This window comes from Hypomesus transpacificus, chromosome 6, assembly GCF_021917145.1.
Source record: "Hypomesus transpacificus isolate Combined female chromosome 6, fHypTra1, whole genome shotgun sequence".
Classification (NCBI taxonomy): Eukaryota; Metazoa; Chordata; class Actinopteri; order Osmeriformes; family Osmeridae; genus Hypomesus; species Hypomesus transpacificus.
In genome coordinates this window covers 9,032,783-9,059,676 of record NC_061065.1, presented here as the reverse complement: position 1 = coordinate 9,059,676, position 26,894 = coordinate 9,032,783, and the positions used below count along the sequence as shown (strand labels likewise).

Sequence of the window (26,894 nt, the reverse complement as noted above, 5' to 3'; positions counted from 1 at the left end):
CTGCCATGTCGATGATGGCGGTTTCTCTGATGACAGATTCTGTTTTTCTAATGAGAGAGAGCTGGTGCAGTTTATCTATTTTCTCTTTAAAGACTTTATTTTATTAAAACATATTTATTTTATTTTTTATCCTGAAACGAGTCAGTCCTGATCTGAAAAGTAACTTGGGAAAAAGTAACCCATGTTGAAAAAAAGCAAATACACACGCAAAATGAGGACAAAGGATTAAACTGGTTTTAAAAAGCAATTTATGTATCTATTCTTTCATTTCCTGTCCTATAAAAGAAAACATGAGTATGATTATAAAACGGCGACTTAGATTTCTCCCACAATTCGCTCAGACATAGCCAACCAGTAATGAGAGTTAATTCATAAGGGGTTTCTCTGATCTGACTGTGAACATGATTATCTAACACCATGAAGATAAACAGACCGCTTTTCTTCCAGCACCAAAACAGACCTACAAGCAAACCGTTTTCAACCCTCCACATTAACTTTGATACTTTCTGTAATAAAATGATTGAAATTAATAACGTCTTAATAAATACAAATGTTTCGCAGTTGAGTCCAGGGAAAAAGGTGGTAGAATTGGATACTGGAGTATATTGTCCTCAGTCCATGCAGGGTGCATCCAGGTGCTTCACCATATACGGTCCCTCCAGCTCATAGCCCATCTTCCTATAGTAGTTCCTAGTTCCTACACCTGGGGGGGGAGTTTAAAACATTGCATGTTGCGGAATCACATTCCAGAATGTTTCGAATTCTAGGTGTTTTTTTAGGCGTAACTGAAAATGTACCGGAGATGACAGCTAGCTTCCCAGAGCCGTGTTCTTCTCTGGCTATCCTCTCTGCCTCCTCCATCAGCATCATCCCAAAGCCCTTCACAGGGAGGACACAAGCCACAACAACACTGTTGGCTTAAGCTCAATCGGAGAGAATTTGACTGCAGATCAAGAAGACGCAGGTTCCCCCTGTACATAGCTATGGATGAAAGCCTCTGCTAAGTTAAGTTATTGTGATTATGTTGAAAATGCCATCACAAGCTGTGTAAGTGTGTGTGTGTGTACCTGGTGCTGGAACTTGCTAGGGTCTCTGCTACTAACAGGAACCACGCTGCCATAGACGTGCAGTTCACGCACGATGGACACGCCCCCTTTGAGCTCCGGACGGAATGATTGGGCAGAGCACCGGCGCAGGCGCAGTAGACCAATCAAAATGTCCTGCTCGGGATCCTCGTATGACAGGAACGTCTCCCAGCCTCCGTTGGCTACGTAATCTCTCCTCACCAACTCCACCTGGACACACAGGTGATATCTCTCTACACCAATGCTACCTAGACACTGTTAATATCTCTCAATCTGTTTTTATTTATCCATCTCTTAGTTGCTAGCCTAACTTGTTTCCATGTCAATGTTGTGTTTATCTGTAGGTCTACCTGGTACGGTCGCAGTTTGTGATGGATCTCCTGGATGCCAACTTCTCTTGTTCTCACATCTCGACACTAGAAAGAAAACACAGGACTGGGTTTAGAAAAACAAGGCTGGCCCACTCCTCGTCTTCTCTGTGTGTGTATATATATATATGTATTATATGTCTCACCTCCGTGCCCATGTCCTTCATCCTGGCCAGAGCCAGCTCTCTCAGATTCCCGTGCTCCACCCCTGAGCTCACCAGGGGCATTGGTATGTCCCTGAAACCCACACAGAACACCCTCTTTACCACACAGGTGAAAAACCAAGTAGGTCAAAGCAGAGTCCTGTTATCACACAAAGGGACGATGAAAGAAGAAAAAAGCAATCCAGCAGGTCTGTGTGGTTCGTCCCACCTCTGCACGCGGTACACCCTGGTCCAGGGCGGCACCAGAGCCAGGATGCGGGCCACCAAGTCCACCAGGCCACTGGGGGAGTAGCTCTTGTAGCGGCCGGTCTTCCACAGCTCGTACAGACCTGTGCCTCGGATCACCAGAGTGGGGTACAGCTTCAGCCCGTCGGGCCTGAAGGCCGGGTTCTCAAAGAACTCCTGGAGAGGGAGAGAGGGAGGAGAGGTCACTAAAGGACTCCTGAAGTGGTGACCTCAACGTTTCAGCGAGAGAGAGAAAGAGTTCGAGATTGATGATGGAGAGCAAGAGAGGTGGAAAGTGGTGGGGCCTGTAGAGACAGAGAGGTGGAGGGAACCAGATCTGATAGCGATGATGAGTCGAGAGCGACACTGTCGCTCTGCAGAAAACGCGGCCCCTCGTCTCCCGGCTAGCCCCCGCGGTCCCCCGGTCCCATTAAGCATGTCTTGTCTGGTTTGGATGCGGCTGCACGGCGACAGATAAGTCGCTAGTGCAGCTGCGGAGCTGATTAGCTGGCTGGGACTGTAATAGGATTCCATTATCATGGCTGCCTGCCTGGCTGATGTGAGGCCTGATGCTGGGGAGGCAGCCCCTGCTGTTGTGCTCTGACACACAGAGAGAGCAAGAGCGAGAGAGGCAGCACCAACTAACCTCACACACTTCAGGTAGGGGGAGGGGAGAGGAAGGGTTTGGGGAGGGAGGAAGGGAGGGAGGGCAGGGGGTGGTGGCCGTGTTTCTAACACTGATAAGAACTGGAGCTCCCTGAACAAGGAAGTGGGGGGGGGGGGGGGGGACACGACAGGACAGACAGACATTTGTGGAAACTCTCTGAGGGTGAATACTTTACTCCTCTGGTCCTCTAAGACTCTTGGTATCATGCTCTCCCTCGCGTACTACCTCACACACACAAACACAGAGAGCAATGCTGGGGTCTGCACTGAACCCAACATCACCTCCAGTGAGCTGGTCGTGGTGTGCGAGGAGATATATAGATATAGATATTATAATGTTAAAGTTTGATATTCAGACTCCAAGCAGACTAGACTGGATCTAACAGCACCACAGGCTGCCTCGGCTCACTAATAAGGCTCTATTCATTTCACCTCCATAATGGACTTGGGTTCTGTAATGTAAGGCCATGCGTCACTGCAGTGCACAGCCCACAGACACACTCACTCCCCCCCCCCCCCCCCCCCCCACACACACACTGGGCCTAATCTTCATTTATATTCTAGTCATTATGATCAAGCAATTAGCCGGTGGTCATTAAAAGTGATGGTCTCTCCCATCCTGAGGGGTGGATGGATCACTGCAGAGTTATTTTCCCATCAGAGTCGTAAACTTCAAGCTTGGTGTCTAAAGTTTTATGGACAAAATGTTCAATCTGATATATTATATATTAACTTCTGATGAGAATAGGAATGACCAGCTTCCCTCTGATCAGACACAGTTCTTCTTTGGTCTGAGTGTGTAGAGGTTTATTCTGAGTGTGGATACTCACGATGAACTGCTCAATGTCTCTCTCCATGCCGACGTTGGGCAGGTCGGGCATCATGTGAGCCACCACTTTGAACCCTGCATCTTTGGCCTGGTGAAAGGACTCACACACCGCCCGAACCGTGTGTCCCCTGAAATAACACACACAAGATCAGTGGTTAGAGAATTTGACCACAGATTAAGAGGTCCCAGGTTCAAATCCCCCTTGTATGTCGCCCTGGTTTTGGATGACAGCATCTGCTAAACGAAAAATACTGCAGATTTAAATTTTTCTAAATTCACTTTTGTATGTCCCTTTGGATATAAGGGACAGCGTTATTTGTATGTAGCTTTGGAAAAAAGCATATTCTACATTAATTAAATTCTAAATTGTTATTATTCATCCCTCTATTTTTCTTTAATCAGGATGGGTAAAGCCCAATTGTAAAGCATTTGCTTGTTGATCAAGAAGTCCCAGGTTTAAATCTCGTACATCGCTTTGGATGAAAGGGTCTGGTAAGTTCATTATTATTATCAATCCCATCATGCCCCTGTGCTCTGTTTACTTGGCGGTCAGACCTGTTGGTGTCCCGCGCCACGTCTTCATAGACGCTCTGGACGCCGATCTCCAGACGGGTGCAGCCGTAGCCCAGCATGTCGCTCAGGTGCCTCTTCAGACAGTAGTCAGGGCGCGTCTCTATGGTGATGCCCACACACTTGGTGTTGCTGCGCTCAGAGTACCTGCAAAGAGATGAGACATGACTGCGCAAAACTTCACTTGCCCACCAAGCACGTAAACCCCCCCCCCACACACACACACACCCCCCTACACAACCGCAGCCTCTGTCGGCATATTCCCCAATCACACCAGCCGGATGACCATCGCAGCCACTCTGTATGAACGTCTTATTCCTGCAACCTTTTCTGATGGCGTCAAACATCTTTTCTCATGGTTCGCCGACGGCGTTAAGTCAATCACAGGCGTTTATGCTCCGCAGAGAACAATCAGATTCGCTGAAATTAGTCAATAAAAAGGCTATTACTTGAAATGGTTATCCCTATGTTACACACTGTCTCATCAGACAAACGCAGACGTGGGGAGAATCAGAGATATACTTGCTGTGGCATGCTCTGACACACACACACACACACACACACACTTGTGCATACACACACACACAGCAGAGATAAGGGTTTCTTCTGAGATTGAACACCATTCCTCCCTCTGGCTGATTAGCAGTCAAACAATTACTGTAATCGTGTCATCTTAACCAACCCGCTGACAGCGCCAGTGGCTAAGTAATCCTGGGCGCCCCCTCCACACGCGCGTGCCTATGCTCACTCGTATCCAATATGTCTTATCAGTGGCGGGGAGTAAAGAGTTGACAAACAATCAGAATCGGCCCTCTGGGTCCAGACTGAATGTGTTCCATAAGATGACGTTCAGCCACCTGTCTTCTGTCACATAACCATGCAGCTCCACCGACAACATCCAACTGACACATCCAGCCGATAGATTTAACTGACATCCAACCGACACGTTCATCCGACATGGCAGCTCTAAGGGGATGTGTGATGGCAGAGCTCCCCCTGGTGGAGGCAGAGAGGACTCCTCCTCGGATACGGAACAAGGTTCTCTTTTCTGCCAGTCTTCCAGTTAGACTCAACTGTCTGAGTACCTTTATAGATGAACGTTACTTATGAAACTTCAAGGTGATCCTTTTTGAAGGTGCAGAGTTCCAGGCCCACCTCCACCAGGGAGGGTAGGTGGATAAGGGGGTGCTTATGGGGAGGGTGGAGTAAGATTAGGAGGTGACAGTGAAGGTGTAACGTGGGTGTAGGTGTAAGGTAAATGAGGGAGAAGTGTGGGGTGAGTCAGGGTTAGTGTGAGGGGTAAGGGGGAGAGGTAGGGGGTAGGGGCCAAGGGGTGTTGGGTACCTGACAGCCTCTGCCACATTGTTGGAGGTGTGGCCTGACAGGGCGTCGTGGAGGTTCCTGATGAAGTAATCTCTGTACTCCTCCGCCAGCGCCATGAAGGTCCCGCCCATCACAATGAACTCCACCTTGTCCACGCTGTGGCCCAGCTGCTTCAGCTGAACAGACGACACGCACAGACAGAAGAAGAGTCACCTCTGAACTCCACACACCAGGAGGACCTGAGGGGATGTGACTGGCGAGCGGTAAAGGGTGTGGAGGAAGTGACACGGACCTGGTCCACGCGATGTCTGGTCTGGAGGTACGGATCATAACGAGCCCTGATGGCTCTCATAGACGTTGGCTGAAAGTGCAAGATCAGAGAATCACCTTCCAGTCTTACCAACATTTGACTAGAGCATATCAAATCAACAAAACCTAATCAAAATGTATCTGTATAGCTCTTTTACAAGCAATGTCACAGAGGGCTTCACATACGCCCATAGAACTGTCCCTCAACCAACCTTAACGATCAAGGAAGACAAGGAAAAACTCCCAGAAAAACATGAGATGTTAGTAATGAATATAAAAAGTTACAATAATTGCTTACCTCATAGCCAGTATAAGACTGCGTTGAGTATTCAAAGTCAGAATCGGGCCCACCAGGACAATAGCTGTCAGGGCAGAAGATTATAAACTGAACCCATTAAACATGTGATGATAATGCATGTTGATGTACTGTGCAAGGCTTAATTCTCAGGACTGTTATTCCTAACTGGAGACAGACAGGTACTCACACACAGATGTTTCCTGTGAAGCTGATATGAGGACAACGATGAGGTTTGCACATCACAGCGACTACTGCTATCTGTACACATAACACACACATATACAAACCAAGTTAAGCTTTGGTCAACACACATACTGAAAATCTACCTCCAATGTAGCTAGGGAATACCAGTCACACAGACACATATGACCTGTAAGAACTGAATTGATTACTCAGACGGAGCTGGCAGTGAATACTTAATACAGGTACAACACACACGCACCCCACTGGCAGTTCGGATGGGTTTGGCCTTGAGCTTGGGTACTAGGGCTCGTCGATAGGTAGGAGGCACGGCTGCAATTATGTCCACCAGTCGAGGCTGGGCAGACAAGCCATACTTGGCTGAAGTTTTAGTCTTGACTCTGTTGACGACGAGGAAAACAACATTCAGAATTAACGTCAGTCATAGCGCTTGTTGACGATAGATCGATCCAGTGGATTGCTACTGATACGCAGGGATGTTTCGATGTCAGGAGACAGAATATAAATTGTATTGGAGGCGGGTTTACTTGTTGAGGTTAATATCCTTTCCTTCCTCGTGTGCCTCAACTAGCTGCTTGATGACGTCGGCTATGGTCATCATCATCAGTTCTGCTCGGCTAAGATCACCTGTAGACATGTTTTTGATAATACATTAGAGCAAATTCCCAACACTCACAATGTAGCACAAACATTAATATGGCATTATGGCAGTCACTATTGTATCAAGGGTAGGTATCTGGGTAGGTATCTAGCTAGATGTCTAGAAAGCAAACCAACTCAAACTTATGCTAAAGCTGTTCCTGGACAGGCAAGTTAGCTAGTTGAGCTAGCTGCCAAGCTACGTAGCTGGAAGTCCGATACATGTTCTAACATTAGGAAGCAAGTTCCACAGACTTACTCTTCTTCTTTGGCTTCCCCATGTTAACGAGTGAGTTGAAACCTGAAATTCACAAAATCTTGGATATCAATTTGCTTGGGAAGGCGAGACCTCTGAAAATGTTGTAAACACATCAACACGTTCTAACTTTGCCGTGTGCTGCTTTAAACTGTCGCAAAGTAACGTGAACGAACCAATATGCTGGTTAAGGGCTAATTGTAGTAATAATGATGACAATAAAATATAAATACTATTCATATATATTATGAGTACAGAAGACTGTACGCTGTTTCATTAACAATTTATATTTATTTATTATATTTTAAATAAAGCCGCCTCATCTTAATTTTAATTTCGCCCAAATTAAAACAACCATAACATGCACCGTTTACAATTTTTTATACATTTGTTTTAGCATTTCAGTGTATGTAACATTTTCGCAACCGGGAAATCCGACCTAATCTGCTTTTGCCAAGGTTTCAGGTGACTTCAGTGATCTCTACGGGCAGTATAAGGAAATGCAACAGGTGGAGGAGCGAACAGAATGGGTCGTCGTCGACTGTAAATTTGGACTAAAAGAGACATAATTCGATTTTCTGAATCATCTCAGAATATGTAAAAATAGGTATAGAGTTGTCTCGTGTATTTATCGTCGTCGCTGGTTGAATAATTCTGTTAAAATGTCCCGATTTCTCGCTTGTCTTTATCCAGTCAGCACTGGGTAGAAGAGGTCCACTGGAAGATAGCGCTGGCCGAGACGCTTGAGGGGCAGGGGAATACCTGCGATTACATTCATTCTTAGCTTGGTAAGTTTGCACTACGTTGCTAGTTAGCTAGCTATAAGTAATTGACCTAGACTTTGCGTGCTGCCTTTGCTGAATAGGGACGCACTGTCACTGAAGATAAGAAGGGTAAAGAGCAGGCTACACAATAGAGTGAAGCCTATCATTTCTTAGAATAACCTAGGCTATGTGCACCAGCCTAACTACAGTGGGAAGTTTCATAATTTGCAAGCGTATGGTTTCAAGACAGACTACTAAAGTTAAGCATTAGTGTGGTCTATTTTTGCTTTCCAAATGAATATATGTGTGTCTTCAATTTTTCCTAACCACAGTCAGAAAGTCAGCTGTCGCAATGGATGACACTGGCTTGAGCGATTCGAACGTGAAGGTCGCTGTTCGCGTTCGACCAATGAACAGGAGAGGTAGGTACACTATAACAAGAGCCTTGTGACAGTCATTTTATTTTCATGCGCTGTTCTTTCCCTGTACTTATTTATGTTGGCCGGTGGTGTCATGGGAAGAGGAAGCTTACTTTTCCTTCATATCTGTTCAGGGAATGCCTCGCCTTGTCCATGCCCAGCACACAAATCATGTCTGTTCCAAGTACGAATGTTTGTTTTGTTCGGTGGATTGTTGGCAGACAGTATACGCCAGTTGAAGTAATGTTAGAATTGATCATTTACCTAAATTAGTCCTCATGTGCAGTAGGCTACATAAAGTAAACCTGAACTCTACCCTGTTGTACAAACATAATATTTGTTGACACCAAGGCTGAATGTTCCACAGTGACACAGTGTCAGAGTATGTGTCTTTGTAAGGACTGTATGTGAATGCTAATGTCGTATCCTATTTGGGGCTGCTGAGTCATCAATCACTAGGACCTCCGACAAAAGCTTTTGCCCCCGGGCCTATCTTACCCATTTAATGGTGGCATTAAACACTGCTGTGTACCCTGAATGGAAAACTCCCATTTAAGGAAGCCATTTCTCTTTAAGCACCTGCAATAAACAAAGCATGTAGATTAATTAACCATTTCCCCTCAGAGAAGGACCTGAAGACCAAATGTGTGGTGGAGATCGAGGGAAACCAGACGGTCTTGCACCCAGCCAGTGCCAACCTGAGCAAGGGAGACCCCAGGTAGGCCTGTAGATGTAGGGGACATGGGGAGAGCCCACATTGCATTACACCAGAATAGGACCAGGTGTGACCAGCTACTGCCTGGATATGATAGCCGACAGCTTTTAAGTATTTGTTGGTGGCTTGGAACCATTCTGTGATTACCAGGTGGGATCAACTCTTAACCATGGTGGATGTTATAGTGGGTTCTGTGTAGTGCATCTAGAATCATATTAAATATCCCACACATCACAATGACCTGTCTTTTAACTGTCTTATTACTGACCAGGGGCAGCTGGCTGACCAATCTGGTAGCTACATGTGGGAGGAGGCTTTAATCCAACTCTTTACTTCCTCCCTCCTTACTCCTCCCTTCTCACCCTTCACACCACCCTCCTCCCTTTCCTGTGCCTCTCTTGACAAAAGGTGTGTCTGTTCCTGCTATGCTCTTTTCAGTGACTCAGTCAGCCAGGCAGTTAGGCTGGCAGAGAGTCAGTGAGGCAGGCAGTACGTCAGTCAAACAGGCAATCATCTATTGAGTTAGGCAGGGAGGCAAGAAGTTCAGGCGGGATGGTCCTGAGAGGGTTGGCAGCTACTTGTAAGACCTGTTCCTGCATGTAATCTACCTGAAGTCAGCCCACACACAAATTAATTTTTGAAACACATGATCAATAACATTGGCATTTAGTTTCCAGCTAGACTGAGATAAGATCAGGTCTTGTTTAGAGTTTTTTTGATGTCCAACTTTTGTTATTTTGCCCTGACATGCTTCAATGATGTGATTTGCTTCCCCTGGGGCTGTCAGTGTGTGAACTGGTTAAACAGGCTCTAGAGAGAAGCACTTTAAGGCACTTCCACACAGAGAAGCAGACCCAGAACCAAGGCTGCTGTGTGGGTGGAAATATCTAACCAGTGCTCTCGAATGTCCCTGTCGCTAATGTGTTTCTAACATGTTTAGGAGATGAAACAGCTGATTAACAGCCAGGGAGGGTTGTTTCTGGAAAGAACATGTGGTTGAAGGGTCCATTTAGAAGAAGGAATGGCTCTTGAGCACTCTACTTCTTGGACGTTGTTATTATCATATCTGAGCTGAGGCTCATTGATAAGAAGCCTCTTGAAAGCCATTTAAAGACGCACACGCACTCACAGAAATTCACATGCACACACACACACACACACACACACCCACACACACGTGCACACACACTCCTCCACCAGGTCTGTGGAGCTGTTGGGGTCTGCCTGCTATCTCAGGAATGCACCAGGGAGTCTCAATGTGTCTCTTTCATGGACACTGATGCCACACAGGAGACCCTGTCTCATGGCTGCCAGCCCTGTGCTCGGCTCCAAAACACATACAGCTTTTTAGCCTTTTTTTTCTCCCAGATTTTTTCAGCTGTTTCTACCGCAAATTGATTTTATATAGGCCTACTGCATGCATTAGTATGGAAGCAAATCAGTGATATAATGTTTTGAATTTTAAAAGGCATTGAATACTTAATATTGAAATTCAAACAACACTGAATTTGTTCGTTTTGAATTCACCTTTTGAAATATGAATTTATTTCAATGTAAAAGGCTGCTCAAATTTGAATGGTGAAATTAAGATAACAAAAATTTAAGCTGAAAAAATTCAGATTGTATAACTGCTTGCAGCTAAACCTGGTTGAGAGGGGCCTGAGGAGAGAGGTCTGCAGTTGGACCCTTTTCGGAGAAGTGAGATGGTTCGATTGCATTCAGGCTCGATTGCCTTACCTATCCTTGGTGTCCTGGATCTTGCAATCAGATTTTTGTCGTTGTCTAAAATTGTTAGAATTTTTGAGATCAGAATTTCACAATTTGAATTTGGAAGGTCATGTTCACAAGTGAGAAAGCAGTCAGATGATTGATCTTTTCAAAGGTTAGGATAAAAAAAGGTGAATTGCCCATTATTTTAATGTGACCATAGGAATGTCAGTGTATTTGTGTGTATGTGAATGTATAGAACATACATTGTTATGATCTCTATAATCTGGATTGATGTCCTTCCAGATCTACCGTATTTCTTCGACTAAACGCAGCAGCGTTTATTAAACAACGTTCAATTTTGGTGCTACGTTTATTCGAGGGCGCGTTTAATTAGTAAGAGAGATTTCGTGAATTGTAACTGCAGTGCAGCCATAGACAACTTTGTTGCTGGCATTGTGACAAATGAATCATGAAGCTAAAAACGCAGGTTTCATTCGCTGAATTCCTTGTCTATTTTTTGTGTGTCTATGAGTGCGGCAACTCCCTTTCTCATTGGCTATCAATTAGGTGAGCATTGGTAGTACAACTGTCTCAAATACATGTGTTCTATATTGTGTAGAAATCTGAAGTAGCATGCCTAAACATTCATACACATCAGCTTTCAAACAGAAAGCTGTGCAGAAAGTTATGTACGTGGGTAATAAATACTGGGGTGGAATTTAACTAATTAAATAACCGTTTTCAGATTTTTTTGGTGCAGCGTTTATTGAAGGGCGGCGTTTATTACACAATGTTCATTTTTGGTGCGGTGTATATTCGAGGGCGGCGTTTATTCGAAGAAATACGGTACTTGATGTTTAGTTAAGATAAAGAACTAAAGGATTATACTAAAACTGTTATTGAAGTTGTTTGTTTGACCAAGATTAACATTCTTTTCCCTTCCATGTGTTTGGTTCCAGGAATCAGTCTAAGGTGAGCAATACAAAAATAAGAGAGATTGTATATATACACACATATATGAATGTATATATATAAAAAACTATATAATATACACTTATTATTACTTATACATGTATGTCTTTGTTACTGATCTGGCTCTAGCTAAATCTATTGATTCCTTTTTTCATTAAGGTTTTTGCTTATGACTACTGTTTCTGGTCCATGGATGAATCTGAAAAGGACAAGTTTGCAGGTTTGACAGCAACTTCAAAATCTGTAATATGTAAAATATGTTATATTCATGTTATATAATATTGCAGTGAAATATTCAATATCTGTAATATACATATAGTTATTGAACTGTACTTATCCTGTGTGTGTGTGATGATGCATAGGTCAAGACATTGTCTTCCAGTCCCTTGGAGAGAGTCTTCTGGACAATGCCTTCATGGGCTATAATGCCTGCATCTTTGCCTACGGACAGACGGGTAACTGTCTGGCTGCCTAATTTTCAAATTGCGCATGTTTTTCCAATGAGGTCCTTTGCGTATTATTGACTGAGGACTGATTTGTGTGTTTATGTGTCTTAATGTGTGATCGTACGTGCATGTGTTTATGTGCGTGTCTGTGTGCTTGTGTGTGTGTGTGTGTATACGTATGTGTGTGTGTGTGCAGGCTCTGGGAAGTCCTACACCATGATGGGCTCTGCTGAGCAGCCGGGGCTGAGTCCTCGCCTGTGCAGCGTGCTGTTTGAGCGCACGCTGAGGGAGCAGAGAGAGGGGGAGAGCTTCACCGTGGAGGTCTCATACATGGAGATCTACAACGAGAGGGTCCGCGATCTCCTCGACCCCAAGGGGTGAGATGCTACTGATGGATCACAGCACAGTTACAATTCATTTATCAGACAAGTTTTTATTTTAAGAATTATTTTATTTTTAATATCGTATAGTTTATTTTAAGATATATTACACAATATATTAAAAAATCTGAATTTTTATTTTAAGATAAAAAAACAAAACAAATTAAAATCAAAGTTTTTATTTTAAGATAAATCTCTCACTCCCTCCCTCTCCTCACTCCGTCTGCAGCAGCCGGCAGACCCTGCGGGTGAGGGAACACAAGGTTCTGGGGCCATATGTTGACGGCCTGTCTCGTTTGGCTGTGGCCAGCTACAAGGTACTGTTCACTGTCTGTACACGCATGTCTGTTTTTGGTTAACAATGTGTTAATGTATGTAGATTTCTATTACAGCAGTAAGCTTATGGGCACTGGTTAGCATTGGATAGGTGGAGGTTATCTTATTAAGCTATACACACTTTCTGTCCCTCCCTTTGTCCCTCTATCTCTCCCTCTCTTTATCTCACTTTCACCCACTCGCTTCCTCTCCCTATCCCTCTATCTCTCCCTCTCTTTATCTCACTTTCACCCACTCGCTTCCTCTCTCTCTCCCTCTATCTCTCACGCTCTTGCACTCTCTCATCCCCCTCTCTCTCTAGGACATTGAGTCTCTGATGTCAGAGGGGAACAAGTCTCGTACCGTGGCTTCCACCAACATGAACGAGGAGAGCAGTCGCTCCCACGGAGTCTTCAACATCATCCTCACGCACACCCTCATGGACGTCAAGTCTGGGGTGAGACAGCGCTGTTTTCAGCTAGTAGACACTTTCACCCTGAGAGACGCACAAGTTGCACATCAAGTCTGTACTACAGATAAACAAGGACCTGATTTCCACAGCTCCAGCTGGTTTTCAGCCAGTCTGTGTTTTTTGGTCTGTCTATTGTGAGGATCTATATCCAATCCATTTTATTCATGTTCCCCCCAAACGTCTTTGTACGAGTGTAGACGAGTGGAGAGAAGGTGAGCAAGCTGAGTCTGGTGGACCTGGCCGGCAGTGAGAGAGCAGCCAAGACTGGAGCAGCAGGGGAGAGGCTGAAGGAGGGCAGCAACATCAACAAGTACTTCCTCCGTCTCCCCAGCACTAAACACCTTGACAGGGAGCGGTTATTACACTGGACTGGATTAAGAAAAAACTATCTCCCTCCTTCCCTCCTTCCCTCCTTCCCTCCTTTCCTCCCTCCCTCCCTCCCTCCCTCCCTTCCTCTCTCTCTTTTCCCCTCCTCCCTCCAGGTCTCTAAGTACCCTGGGGCTGGTGATCTCAGCGCTGGCGGACCAGGGAGCCGGGAAGAACAAGACCAAGTTTGTTCCCTACCGAGACTCTGTGCTCACCTGGCTACTCAAGGTACCCACCAGGGCTAATATGAATGTCATACTAGAATGTATTCATTTAGCAGACACTTATATCCAAATCAATGCCCCATTTATGAGACACAAGCCTCATGTCATCCACCTGACTAGTGAGATAGAGAGGAAGGGTTGTTGATCTGTATCTCTAGCCATCTATGAAGGGGGCCTCTCATTACTAGAGCCTCTGATTCTCTCCTTTGCCTCCTCCCCCTGTGTCCTCGTCCTCCTCCCTTCCTGTCTTCCCCTCCTCTCTTCTCTCCCCCGTCCAGGACAGTCTGGGGGGTAACAGTCGGACTGCCATGATTGCCACCATCAGCCCTGCAGCGGACAACTACGACGAGACGCTGTCCACGCTGCGCTACGCCGACCGCGCCAAGAGCATCGTTAACCACGCGGTCGTCAACGAGGACCCCAACGCTCGCATCATCCGGGAGCTGAGGGAGGAGGTGGATAAGCTGCGAGACCAGCTGACCGAGGCTGAGGTACGGCAAGCTGGAGGGAGAGGGAAAGGAAATCTCTGCACATGCTCAGGGTGTTTTGTGCCTCCTGGTCAGGCTGTTTTGTGCCTCATGGTGTTTTGTGCCTCCTGGTCAGGGTGTTTTGCGCCTCCTGGTCAGGTGTTTTGTGCCTCATGGTCAGGGTGTTTTGTGCCTCGTGGTCAGGTGTTTTCTGCCTCATGGTCAGGCTGTTTTGTGCCTCATGGTGTTTTGTGCCTTCTGGTCAGGGTGTTTTGTGCCTCATGGTGTTTTGTGCCTCCTGGTCAGGGTGTTTTGCGCCTCCTGGTCAGGTGTTTTGTGCCTCATGGTCAGGGTGTTTTGTGCCTCGTGGTCAGGTGTTTTCTGCCTCATGGTCAGGGTGTTTTGTGCCTCATGGTGTTTTGTGTCTCCTGGTCAGTCTATGAAAGCTCCTGAGTTGAAGGAGCGCCTGGAGGAGTCTGAGAAACTGATCCATGAGATGACCATCACCTGGGAGCAGAAACTGAAGAAGACCGAGGCCATCGCTCAGGTGCACACACACACACACACACACATACACACACACTCTGACGAAATACCCAAGATGTACCACATGAACCTTGTATGTTATTGTACTTTGTGTGCATGCCTCCAGTGGTAAAGTACAGGTCAAAGCTATTCCATAAGGCCACTTAACAAGTGTCATTTGGAACTGTGTGTGTTCCAGGAGCGCCAGAAGCAGCTGGAGAGTCTGGGGATCTCTCTCCAGTCGTCCGGGATACGCCTGGTGGACGACAAGTGCTTCCTGGTCAACCTCAACGCTGACCCAGCTCTCAACGAGCTGCTGGTCTACTACCTGAAGGTACACAGAGACACACACAGACACACACACATACACACACACACCGTCTGCCTCACTGTCCCGTGTGTGTGTGTGCCGTGTGCAGGACCACACACGTGTGGGAGCGGCAGATTCCCAGGACATCCAGCTGTGTGGCATGGCTATCCAGGCCGAACACTGTGTCATCGACATCACCGTGGAGACCAGGGTTGTCCTCACCCCTCACCGCAATGCACGGTAGGTCACTTGTACACACATGCAACTCTGTACACACATTAGATCTGTATAACACTCTCCTCTCTATGATCTCTCTCTCCACAGCACCTGTGTGAATGGGTCTTCAGTCACCAGCCCGGTCCAGCTTCACCATGGCGACCGCATCCTCTGGGGCAACAACCACTTCTTCAGGTAGGAGAGCAGGGCTTCAGCTGCCCACTGCTTAGGCAGTGTGAGGAACTCTCTATTCTGTCTCTCTCTCTTTCTCCCACTCCTTCACTCTTGCTTTCCCTCTCCCTTATCCCCCTCTCCCTCTCTCTCTCCCCCCCCCCTCCCTCCCTAGGATCAACCTCCCCAGACAGCTGGCCCGTGCTGGGGCGGAGGAGGAGGAGGGAGCGGGGATGAGGCCAGGCCTCAGTGTCGACCACCTGGACGTGGATTTGGACTCGGCCAGCGACGGGTCTAGCGAGGTCAGCTTCAGCTACGAGTTTGCTCAGACCGAGGTCATGATGAAGACCATGGGCAGCAACGGTAAGACAGGAGGAGGAGGAGGGTGGGAGGAACATGCTGCATGTCAAAACAAGACTGACAAAACTTGTTCTTAAACTCCTGGCTTTCCTTCTTTCTCCCCTCCTCTCCTCTCCTCTCCTCCTCTCCTCTCCTCCTCCCTCCCTCCCTCCCTCCCTCCCTCCCTCCCTCCCTCCCTCCCTCCCTCCCTCCCTCCCTCCCTCCCTCCCTCCCTCCCTCCCTCCCTCCCTCCCTCCCTCCCTCCCTCCCTCCCTCCCTCCCTCCCTCCCTCCCTCCCTCCCAGACCCCATGCAGGCTGTGCTGCAGGCTCTGGGGAGGCAGCATGAGGAGGAGAAGCGCTCGGCGCTGGAGCGCCAGCGGCACATGTATGAGACGGAGCTGCAGCAGCTGCGCCGCCGGCTCCACCCAGAGAGGACCGCCGGCCTGGACCTGGCTCCGCCCACCTCCGCCACCGCACCGCCCCCCCCCCGCCGCACACAACCGCGTACGCCGCTGGAGCGAGGACAGGTGAGAGGGGCCTGTAGCAGAAGGGGTTGATTACATTTATCTTCAAGCATGGAATATTTCCAAAATAGAACAAACAATAAACAAACAAAATAAATACTGCATTTTAAAGTACGTGTGTGCATTTATGTTTGTATGTGGATATTGATGTTTGTGTGTACATAATTGTGTGTGTTTGTGTGCGTGGCAGAGAGGCGATGATGACGCGCAGCCTGCGTCGTCTCAGGGAGCAGATCGTCAGAGCCAACCTGCTGACCCAGGAAGCTGCCTTCATCTCTGATGAGCTGGACAAGAAGACCGAGTACCTGGTCACCCTGCAGATCCCTGCAGCCAACCTGGACGCCAACAGGAAGGTGTGTGTGTGTGTGTCTGGGCGTGTGTGTTCATAGCTGTGTGTTCATAGCTGTGTGTGTGTCCCGCTATGCGTGTAGAGGTGTGTGTGACCTCTACACGCATAGAGGAATGTTTCCTGTTCTACACATGTTAACCTATCATAATGATTAGGCAGTGTTTGTCGTGACCTCTCTGTGTCCCTCCTCCCCTCACCTCCCTCCTCCCATCCCCCCTGTCCTCCCTCCCCCTCCCCTCCTCCACCCCCCAGCGTGACGCAGTGCTGAGTGAGCCGGCGGTGCAGGTGAGGAGGAAGGGGAAGGGCAAGCAGATCTGGGCCCTGGAGAAGATGGAGAACCGTCTGGTGGACATGAGGGAGCTGTACCAGGAGTGGAAGGACAGTGACGAGGACAACCCTGTGAGTTCTCACCGTGTCCTCGATCCTCTCCGGCACTGCTGGACCCCTCAAGGCCTCTGTTTGGCCCTCATGAAGCCTCTGTTTGGCCCTCATGAAGCCTCTGTTTGGCCCTCATGAAGCCCTCTGTTTGGCCCTCATGAAGCCCTCTGTTTGGCCCTCATGAAGCCCTCTGTTTGGCCCTCATGAAACCTCAGTTTGTCCCTCATGAAGCCTCTGTTTGGCCCTCATGAAGTGTGGAAAACTATTCTAGACTTACACCGTCTCTCCACTCTTCCTGCTCTTCACCTCTCTCTCCTACTCCTTTCTCCCCCCTCCTCTCCTCCTCCACCCCTCTCCCCCATCCTCTCCGCCCAGGTGATGCGTTCGTATTTCCGGCGGGCAGACCCATTCTTTGACGAGCAGGAGAACCACAGTCTGATTGGCGTGGCCAATGTTTTCCTGGCGTGTCTGTTCCACGATGTCAAGCTGCAGTACGCAGTTCCCATCATCAACCAGAAGGGGGAGGTATGCTCCTGCAAGAAGCTCCCATCTCTCCTCTGGCTCTCTCCCAGACAATGTTGCCTGCTGATTCTTTGTGTGCAATTTGTTGTTACACAAAGTTCATTACGCTTTATTCATTCACCCACCCACTGTCCCCTTACTGCAGCTGAGAAGGTTACTAAGTGTGTGTGTGTGTCACCAGGTGGCGGGGCGTCTGCATGTGGAGGTGTGGCGGGGTAGCGAGGGGCTGGAGGAGAACACAGCACAGGACGTAACCGACGGCGACACACAGGAACGCAAGCTGAAGTGTGTGGTAAGATGGTGTGTGTGTGGTAAGATGGTGTGTGTGTGTGGTAAGATGGCGTGTGTGTGTGGTAAGATGGCGTGTGTGTGTGGTAAGATGGTGTGTGTGTGGTAAGATGGCGTGTGTGTGTGGTAAGATGGTGTGTGTGTGTGGTAAGATGGTGTGTGTGTGGTAAGATGGTGTGTGTGTATGGTAAGATGGTGTGTGTGTGTGGTAAGATGGTGTGTGTGTATGGTAAGATGGTGTGTGTGTGGTAAGATGGCGTGTGTCAAAAAGCCGGGAGGTGAGATGTTTCCTGACCTCCTGGGTGTGACCTCTGACCCCCAGGTGAAGATCCTGCAGGCCACTGGTCTGCCCCGACACCTGTCCAACTTTGTGTTCTGCCAGTACCACTTCTGGGGGCAGGAGGAGTCCCAGTTCATCGCCCCAGAGATGGAGCCCTTGCCCCCCTCGCCCTCCTCCGGCCAGGACCCCCACTGCTCCGTGATCTTCGACAGCACCATGGTGTGTTTCAAGATCCAAATGTGCTTTGTGATGTTTGTGGGAATGGGATTGCCTGTTGCATTGCCTTCAATGCATAGACCGGAGAGAAGCCCACTGTCAAACCCTCCCTCCCTCCCTCAGGAGCTGGAGGTGGCTGTATCGGAGGACTTTGTGGAGTTTGTGTCGGAGGGGGCGTTGGCTATCGAGGTGTTCGGACACAAGCAGGCCAACCACCGCAGGAACCTGGCTCTGTGGGACCTGGGGGTGATCCAGGCCAAGACACGCTCCCTCAGAGAGAGGTAGGACCCTTGGGGCGGGTGTCGTTGGGATTGTATAGATGTGGGTGTGTATTCCTGTATAGATGTGTGTGTGCTTGCGAGTATAGGTGTGTATACTGTGTGTGTCCAGGTGGAGCGAGGTGACCCGCCGGCTGGAGTTGTGGGTGCAGGTGATGGAGCTAAGCGAGGCTGGAGAGTTCACCCCTGTGGAGGTCCTGCCTGCCAAGGATGTTCGCACCGGGGGCATTTTCCAGCTCAAGCAGGTGTGTGTGTGTTTGTGTGGGTAGGTGTGCGTGCATGCTTGTGTGTTGGTGTAGGTAGTGTGTTGGTGGATGGATGGTGACAGACTGCATGTGGCTGCTGTCTCCAGGGCCAGTCGAGGCGTGTGCAGGTGGAGGTGAAGGCGGTGCAGGACTCAGGCACCATGCCTCTCATCACCGTCTCCGTCCTCGCCGTCTCCATCGGCAACGTCCAGGTCCGCCAGGCCAGCCAATCACTGCAGGTATGGAAAGATGGGGGAACTTCTCATTGGCTTACTTCCTGCGCGCGTGGATATCGATCTGCTAAAGAGTGTTTGTGTGTGTTTCAGATGGAGGAGGATGAGATGGACAGCTACCAGGTAGGACGATGGGCCAAGACAGGGACAAGGGGGAAGCTCTGTTTACCTAGAAATGGAAGTCAATATGACACTGTGATTGTGTGTGTGTGTGTGTGTAGGAGGAGGACCTGGAGAGACTGAAGCAGCAGTGGCTGGCGACCCTCACTAAGAGACAGGAGTACCTGGACCAGCACCTTCAGAAGATCGTCTCCAAAGCTGGTCAGATAACATCTCAGACTGTATCAGGGCTGCGCATCAGCCTGTTTAGTATGGTAGCATAGGTAGCATTGTGCTGTGTAATGTGCATAGGACTGATTTCTTTCTGCGTGTGTGTGCTGTAGATAAGTCAGAAGACGACGTGGAGAGGGAGTCCCAGCTGCTGGAGTGTCGTCTGACCCTGACGGAGGAGAGGAACTCTGTCCTGGTGCCTTCTGCTGGCAGCGGCATCCCTGGAGCCCCCGCAGAGAGGTGTGTGTTTGAGTGTGTTTTTATAGTAGTGTTTGTGAGTGTGTGTGTGTGTGTCTTGTGTTCCTTTTGACTGAACTTGTCTATTTTCTCCAGAGTTCCTGTCCCTGGGATGGAGACCCACATTCCTGTTCTCTTCCTGGACCTCAGCGGTACGTTCTGGTCTCTTGTCTGTCGCAACATTTTACCTGTCTGTCTGTCTCCCTGTCTGTCTCTCACTCTTGGCCTGTTTCTTTCTGTCCCCCCCCCCCCCCCCCCCCCCCCCCCCTCACATCCAGCTGATGATTTCCAGGAGAACCTGTCTGCTCCTCTGGCAGGAGGGCTGGATGCCCTGCTGAGCAGAGAGGACGAGGACGACTTCTTCGACCTTCAGATCGTCAGGCACCACGACTCGGAGGTGACACGCTTCTCCCTGCCGGGGGTTCCCCTCTCATAGGCTTGGAGGAGCCATGAGGCCAACCCTCTGTCCTCTCCTCTCTCGTCCAGGTGAAGGCGGAGGCGTCCTGGGACTCTACGGTCCACAGCTGTCCCCAGCTGAGTCGGGCGGGGGCAGCGGACCAGCGCGTGTTCCTGACCGTGCGAGTCGTGGTTCTGCTCAGCCACCCGGCGCCCCTGCAGCTGGTGCTGCGCAAACGCATCTGCGTCTGCCTCACCGGGCGGCAGGTAGGATGACATACACACACACACACGCACACACACATACACACACTCTCTGGGTGGTTGTGACGGTGGTATTGTCTCTGTGGGGGGGTGCAGGGCTTCGCCCAGAGCCTGCTGAAGAGGATGTCTAACCGCAGCACGGTCCCTGGCTGTGGGGTCACCTTCGATATCGTCTCCAACATCCCCGGGGTGAGGAACTCCAGCTCCCAGCATGCTCTTCACCACAACTGTTTCAATCTAATCATTTAGTTATATTATTTATATAGTAATAAACACAAAACCTGATCTGTCCCTGTCAGGATGTGCAGGCTCCGGAGGACAGGGAGATGCTGGCCAGGCTGGCTGCCAGCACGGAGGACGGCCAGTCTGCAGACAGCGAGGCGGCCATAGAGAAGTACCTCCGCAGTATCCTGGCTGTGGAGAACATACTGACTCTGGACAGACTCCGACAGGTCAGTACACACACACACATACACACAGGATACATTTTCCTAATGTTGTATTAGGATAATGTCTCACTATGCATTATGTGTGTGTGTGTGTGTGCGCGTGTGTGTAGGAGGTAACTGTAAAGGAGCAGCTGGTGGTGAAAGGCAAGATATCCAGACGTTGTCTCAGCTCTCCCAGTGTACATCGGGTTAGTGGCAATGATCACGTGATCTATTTCCTGTACCATACACCACCCCTCCTCAGATAGTGATAGCAGATAGTAGAATGTAGCCAGTCCTGTCACGGTGACTACTGACTAACCTACATAGCTAACCTATCCTACTAACTAACTAACTAACCTCTTGACCTCGTCGTAATTCCAGCTATCAGGTAGCATGCGGGACCTGTCTCTCTCGACACACAGACTGGATGACTTCAAGGTACCACTAACTCATCACTAACTGTCACTATCATTAACTCATTACTAACTATCACTAATCATTACTAACTATCACAAATTATTACTAATTATCACTAACTCAATCAGAGCATTTGACCACAGATGAAGAGCTTGCAGGTTCAAATCCCCCCTGTGCATTGCTTTAGATAAACACATTATTATTATGGTGACATGTTCTGTATACACATCCCTCATTAAATGGTATTATTAGTATTATTATACTACCTCTAAGCGTGTTGTTCCCCATGTCCCAGGGCTGGGAGAGTCACCAGGATCTGTCTGTGGTGTCTCAGAGCCGACGTACCCTCCCTGCCTCCTCTCTGCCCCAGGACCAGCACGCTGAGACCGGTACAGCTCACTCCTGTTAGCTCACAGTGTTACTGGTGGATACTCTGCTTGATCTGTCCTGTTTCTCACTTTTTGAAGTGTCTTTTTCCTTCACTCACATTATTCCTCATCTTTGCATTTTATTTCTTCCTGTCTGCTTGAAATCCCTCCTCCCCATGTCTGCCTCTTCCTGCATTCCTGCCTGCTGGCCTGGCATCCTCACCTGTGTCTTCCACTCCTATTCCTGTCTTCCTCCTCCTCCTGTCTTCCTCCTCCTGTCTTCCTCTTCCTCCTGTCTTCCTCCTCCTGTCTTCCTCTTCCTCCTGTCTTCCTCTTCCTGTCTTCCTCCTCCTCCTGTCTTTCTCCTCCTCTTTTCTGTCTTCCTCTTCTTCCTTCTCCTCCTCTTGTCTTCTTCCTCCTCCTGTCCTCCTCCTCCTCCTGTCTTCCTCCTCCTCCTCCTGTCTTCCTCCTCTTCCTGTTACCCTTCTCTCCTTCCTGCGTTCCTATTCTTCCTGTCTTCTTCCTCCTCCTCCTGTCTTCCTCCTCTTCCTGTCACCCTTCTCTCCTTCCTGTCTTCCTCTCTCTCCATGCCCCCCTGCCTCAGGCCGTTCAGGGTTTGCTGCGTCTTATTTCCCTCCAGTGCCCAAACTCCTCAAGTCTCTCTTCCATGGCAAGGAGAAGAGAGAGCAGACTTCCGCCCCTGACCTCGCCCCTGACCCCACCCCTCAACAGGTAACTTGTCTATGCTTGGCCCCGCCCCCGACTCAGATATATATACATAATTATTATGTATATATATCTAATTATATTATGTATTTTTTTATAAAATGTTCTTTCGTACGTTCCAATAAAAAAATCTAAACAGTGACTTTTCTCAGAACCTGCCTCGTATTGTGATCCAGTCTGCAAGTGTTGATGAGTTCATGGATAGTCAGCAACTGGTGAGGCACCCTTCTACTTTCATGCATGTTATTGTCAAAACAGTATTATTATCATTCGTTTGCAGATATAGCATAACATTTCGGTTGCCATAACTCCCACAGGTCCCCATAGCGGAAATCATACCCCCGGTGTTCCTCTCAGACGCTTTGTCAGCCACGCCCCTCCACTATGAGGTCATCACAGAGTCGGAGGACTCCGCCCCCGGACAGTTCAGTGAGGCTTCCAGCGGCTACATGTCCACCAGTATTTCCACGGCGACGTTATCGGACGTTTACACCCTGACGTGGGACACCTCTCCCCCGGCGGGTTCCAGGTCGGAGGTCTTCGACATGACCATAAACGGAGGGCACGACCCTCAACCTAGACCGTCATTGGACGTCTCGAGTCACATGGAGGCGGCAGCAAGGACCGACCTGTTGACGACAGAATCTGCTGACCCTGCAGATCCTGGATGCTTACCTGCAGCCTCCAGTGCTCCGTCAGAGCCACTGGCCCGGTCTGGCTCAGATGGCCCCAAACCAGCTAGATCAAATCAGTCAAACTGTGTGTCATCATCCTCACTGAATGGGTCAGCACTGGTTCTTTCTGATGAAGAACCAACAATACTATCAGACCCAGTGGTGGACTTGGACCTGGCCAGCATAGCACCTCCAGGGTCGGAGTCAGTGGTGCCACAGGGCCAGACTAAGAAGCTGGAAGAACCTCCACTTCTGGACCTGCCGGTAGCGACACCAGCAGAACCAGCAAACCAGACAGATGACAGACAGGCAGAATCATCCTCAGTTTCAGTCTCCTCAGCAGCGTGTGATAAGGCAGGTCCAGATCAGTCTCTGATCCTTGCTCCACCAGAGGACCAGGAAGAACCATCTACCCAGATCGCAACAGGGCAGGTGGCCCCAGCCTCAACCCTAGCTTCAGCCTCAACCCCAGCTCCAACCTCATCTCCACCCCAAGCCCCAGCCTCAACCTCATCTCCACCCCCAGCCTCAGCTCTAGCCTCATCTCCAGCCTCAACCACAGCCTCAGCTCCAGCCTCATCTCCACTCCCAGTCTCAACCCCAGCCTCAGCTCCAGCCTCATCTCCACCCCCAGCCTCAGCTCTAGTCTCATCTCCAGCCTCAACCCCAGCCTCAGCTCCAGCCTCATCTCCACCCCCAGCCTCAGCTCTAGCCTCATCTTCAGCCTCAACCCCAGCCTCAGCTCCAGCCTCATCTCCACTCCCAGCCTCAACCCCAGCCTCAGCTCCAGCCTCATCTCCAGCCTCAACCACAGCCTCAGCTCCAGCCTCATCTCCACCCCCAGCCTCAGCTCCAGCCTCATCTCCAGCCTCAACCAATGCCTCAGCCTCGTCCCAGTCTAACCCCGCCGCAGCGCTGGCTGCGGCCAACCCCTTCAAGATCCAGAAGGTGAAAACGTCCGATCTGAAGTCGTTCCACCGCATCCTGGATGACGAGGAGCAGGGCGGGAGCGCCAGCAGTCTGGGGGCGGAGCTATCCGACCCCATCCAGAGGCTGGAGATCATCTCCGACGAGGAGGGCGGGACCTCCAAAGCTGCCACGGTCGCGCCTGATTGGCTGAAGGTGGGGGAGTTTGTGATCGTAGGGACCAATAAGAATGGAACGGTGCGCTACGTCGGACCTACAGAGTTTGCCGAGGGCACCTGGGTAGGCGTCGAGCTAGACGTGCCAGCAGGTAAGAGATGATGCACACACTGTAGATACAGTGCCCTCCAAAAGTATTGGAACAGTGAGGCCAATTCCTTTATTTTTGCTGTAGACTGAAAACATTTGGGCTTGACATCAAACGATGAATGTGAAACCAGAGATCAACGTTTCAGCTTTTATTTCCAGGTATTTACATCAGGATCTGATGCACAAATTAGAAAATATCACCTTTTTGTTCGAACCCACCCATTTGTCACGTGAGCAAAAGTATTGGAACATATGACTGACAGGTGTGTTTTGTTGCCCAGGTGTGTCCTATTACATACATTATTCAATCAATAAATACCACTGAATGTCTACACTCAGGTTCAGATTGGGTAAGATAGGTTTTGTCTATGCAGACTGTATTCAGAGGTGAAAACAACATGAAAACCGGAGCGCTGTCTTTGGGTGAAAAACAAGCAATTGTGAGTCTTAGAGAAGATGGAAAATCAATCAGAGCCATTGCAGAAACATTGGCCATAGCCAGTACAACCATTTGGAATGTCCTGAAGAAGAAGAAAACTACTGGTGTACTAAGTAACAGACGTCGAACAGGTAGACCAAGGAAAACATCAGCAGGTGATGACAGAAACATTGTGAGAGCTGTAAAGAAAGACCCTAAAACAACTGTTAGTGAGATCAGCAACAACCTCCAGATGGCAGGAGTGAAGGTATCACTATCTACTGTTCGCAGAAGACTTCATGAACAAAAGTACAAGGGCTACACCAGAAGATGCAAACCACTCATTAGCAAGAAGAATAGGAAGGCCAGGCTGGAATTTGCCAAAAAGTACAGAGATGAACCTCAAAAATTCTGGGACAAAGTTTTATAGACTGATGAGACAAAGATTAACTTTTACCAAAGTGATGGAAAGGCTAAAGTTTGGAGAAAGAAAGGAACTGCTCATGATCCCAAACACACAAGCTCATCTGTGAAACACGGTGGAGGTAATGTCATGGCTTGGGCTTGCATGGCTTCTTCTAGGACGGGCTCATTAATCTTCATTGAGGATGTAACACATGATGGCAGCAGCAAAATGAACTCGGAAGTCTACAGAAACATTTTGTCTGCCAATTTAAGGAAAGATGCAACCAAACTGATTGGCAGAGCCTTCATCATGCAGCAAGATAACGACCCAAAACACACTGCCAAAACAACAAAGGAGTTCATCAGGGGCAAGAAATGGAAGGTATTAGACTGGCCAAGTCAATCTCCAGACTTAAACCCTATAGAGCATGCATTTTACCTGCTTAAGAGGAGACTGAAGGGAGGAACCCCACAAAACAAACAACAACTGAAAGAGGCTGCAGTGAAAGCCTGGGAAAGCATCAAAAAGGAAGAATGCAAAAGTTTGGTGACGTCAATGGGTCACAGACTTGCTGCAGTTATTGAAAGCAAAGGATTTGCAACTAAATATTAAGTCTTATTCACTTAAATATGTTTTAAGTATATCTGTTCCAATACTTTTGCTCACATGACAAATGGGTGGATTCAAACAAAATTTGATATTTTCTTAGTTGTGCATCAGATCCTGATGTAAATACCTGGAAATAAAAGCTGAAACGTTGATCTCTGGTCTCACGTTCATTATTTGATGTCAAGCCCAAATGTTTTCAGTCTACAGCAAAAATAAAGGAATTCGCCTCACTGTTCCAATACTTTTGGAGGGCACTGTACCTCAGAGTTAGAAGGTGTTAATGAGAACTATTACAATGTAGAGCGTTTTGCATGTCTGTGAGAAGTACAGCATGCTCTTACCTCTTTTTCTAAATGGCTTTCTCTCTCCCTCGCGTTCTGTCCTAGGGAAGAATGATGGGTCAGTGGGCGGCCGACACTACTTCCACTGTAACCCTGGTTACGGGGTGATGGTGAGGCCTGATAGGGTGAGCCGCGGGGGAAGTGAGGCAAAGAGGCGGAGACAACAGCAGAAACGGCGCAGTGCCAACCTGTCAGGATCCAGCCCCAACCTGGCTGCCCTCACCGCATTGGCCAAAGGGGAGGGTCACGGCGGGACTGCAGCCAGTCGCAAGGGAGAGAACCGCAAGTCCTGGAACAGCTGAGGGCCAATGACAAGAAAGCTTCTAAAGAACTTCATGTCTGACTGACAGTTGACAGACATGACTCTGGCTTACCAGAAAGTTGTATGTTCGTTAGAATGTTCCACGGGCAATCTCCCCGCCAGGAGAATGCAGTGGACCAGTCAAGTCAACCTGTCAAGTGCTGTTGACAGAGTGAATGTGCCTTATACTGTTGGAGAACTGGACATTCTCTGTGGAGGTATGAATTTACTGCTATGTATTGTAAGTTTGCAGCTGTATTTTAAGGACTTAGCACACTACTGATAATGATACTGCTGAATATCACTTAGATTTGTATCCTGTTTGAATCAGGGGTTATGAACCGGGGAGGGATGTGATTGTAAACAGAAGGGAGGTGTAGTTTAATGGTATGAATGGGAAGAAAAACCATTGTGTAATTTATGTAGTGGGATACTTGGGCTTGTTTTTAATGTGATTTGGGATCTCAAGGTATTGGCATAGATACTGTACACTACCATAAGAAAATCTTTTTTTTTTTACCCTGTGTTCAATCTTAGACAGCATAAATGTTTATTTATTAATGGCAATTTCAAAAGTATCTTTCAAGACTTTTATATCAATTTGAAACTTTTAAATAAACTTTATACTGTTCAAGTTTTACACTGTTTGATTCAGCTCTCTGAAAAAATAACGAGGACTAAGACA

The 26,894-nt window shown here is 48.5% G+C and overlaps 2 protein-coding genes across 2 annotated transcripts; one reads left to right on the top strand and one right to left on the bottom strand.

Annotated features, from left to right (window-relative positions):
• Nucleotides 1-231: 231 nt before the first annotated feature.
• Nucleotides 232-7,091, bottom strand: elp3 (elongator acetyltransferase complex subunit 3). Its single transcript, XM_047022057.1, has 15 exons — nucleotides 6,937-7,091; nucleotides 6,566-6,665; nucleotides 6,280-6,418; nucleotides 6,025-6,095; nucleotides 5,838-5,901; nucleotides 5,523-5,591; nucleotides 5,252-5,406; nucleotides 3,893-4,054; nucleotides 3,339-3,465; nucleotides 1,826-2,019; nucleotides 1,600-1,690; nucleotides 1,436-1,501; nucleotides 1,068-1,295; nucleotides 798-879; nucleotides 232-703 (listed from the first exon to the last, which is right to left on the bottom strand). Exons 1-15 carry the CDS (start codon nucleotides 6,956-6,958, stop codon nucleotides 612-614), a joined length of 1,662 nt encoding a protein of 553 aa, XP_046878013.1. The 5' UTR covers nucleotides 6,959-7,091; the 3' UTR covers nucleotides 232-611.
• Nucleotides 7,092-7,398: 307 nt separating this feature from the next.
• LOC124469050 (kinesin-like protein KIF13B) lies at nucleotides 7,399-26,849 on the top strand. Its single transcript, XM_047022139.1, is given in 43 exon segments — nucleotides 7,399-7,721; nucleotides 8,030-8,119; nucleotides 8,741-8,834; nucleotides 11,501-11,513; nucleotides 11,673-11,733; nucleotides 11,876-11,968; nucleotides 12,156-12,336; nucleotides 12,569-12,656; nucleotides 12,977-13,111; nucleotides 13,324-13,436; nucleotides 13,609-13,720; nucleotides 13,995-14,207; nucleotides 14,620-14,730; nucleotides 14,908-15,042; nucleotides 15,128-15,258; nucleotides 15,343-15,429; nucleotides 15,581-15,768; nucleotides 16,049-16,230; nucleotides 16,232-16,272; nucleotides 16,460-16,622; nucleotides 16,871-17,017; nucleotides 17,372-17,521; nucleotides 17,700-17,810; nucleotides 18,129-18,305; nucleotides 18,426-18,583; nucleotides 18,693-18,825; nucleotides 18,933-19,064; nucleotides 19,152-19,181; nucleotides 19,280-19,379; nucleotides 19,502-19,628; nucleotides 19,722-19,777; nucleotides 19,904-20,022; nucleotides 20,112-20,288; nucleotides 20,382-20,474; nucleotides 20,585-20,737; nucleotides 20,845-20,922; nucleotides 21,098-21,154; nucleotides 21,429-21,522; nucleotides 22,106-22,233; nucleotides 22,380-22,442; nucleotides 22,545-23,571; nucleotides 23,602-24,135; nucleotides 25,954-26,849. Coding segments are annotated over 42 exon segments (6,312 nt in total). The 5' UTR covers nucleotides 7,399-7,721; nucleotides 8,030-8,049; the 3' UTR covers nucleotides 26,211-26,849.
• The last annotated feature ends 45 nt before the right edge of the window (nucleotides 26,850-26,894 follow it).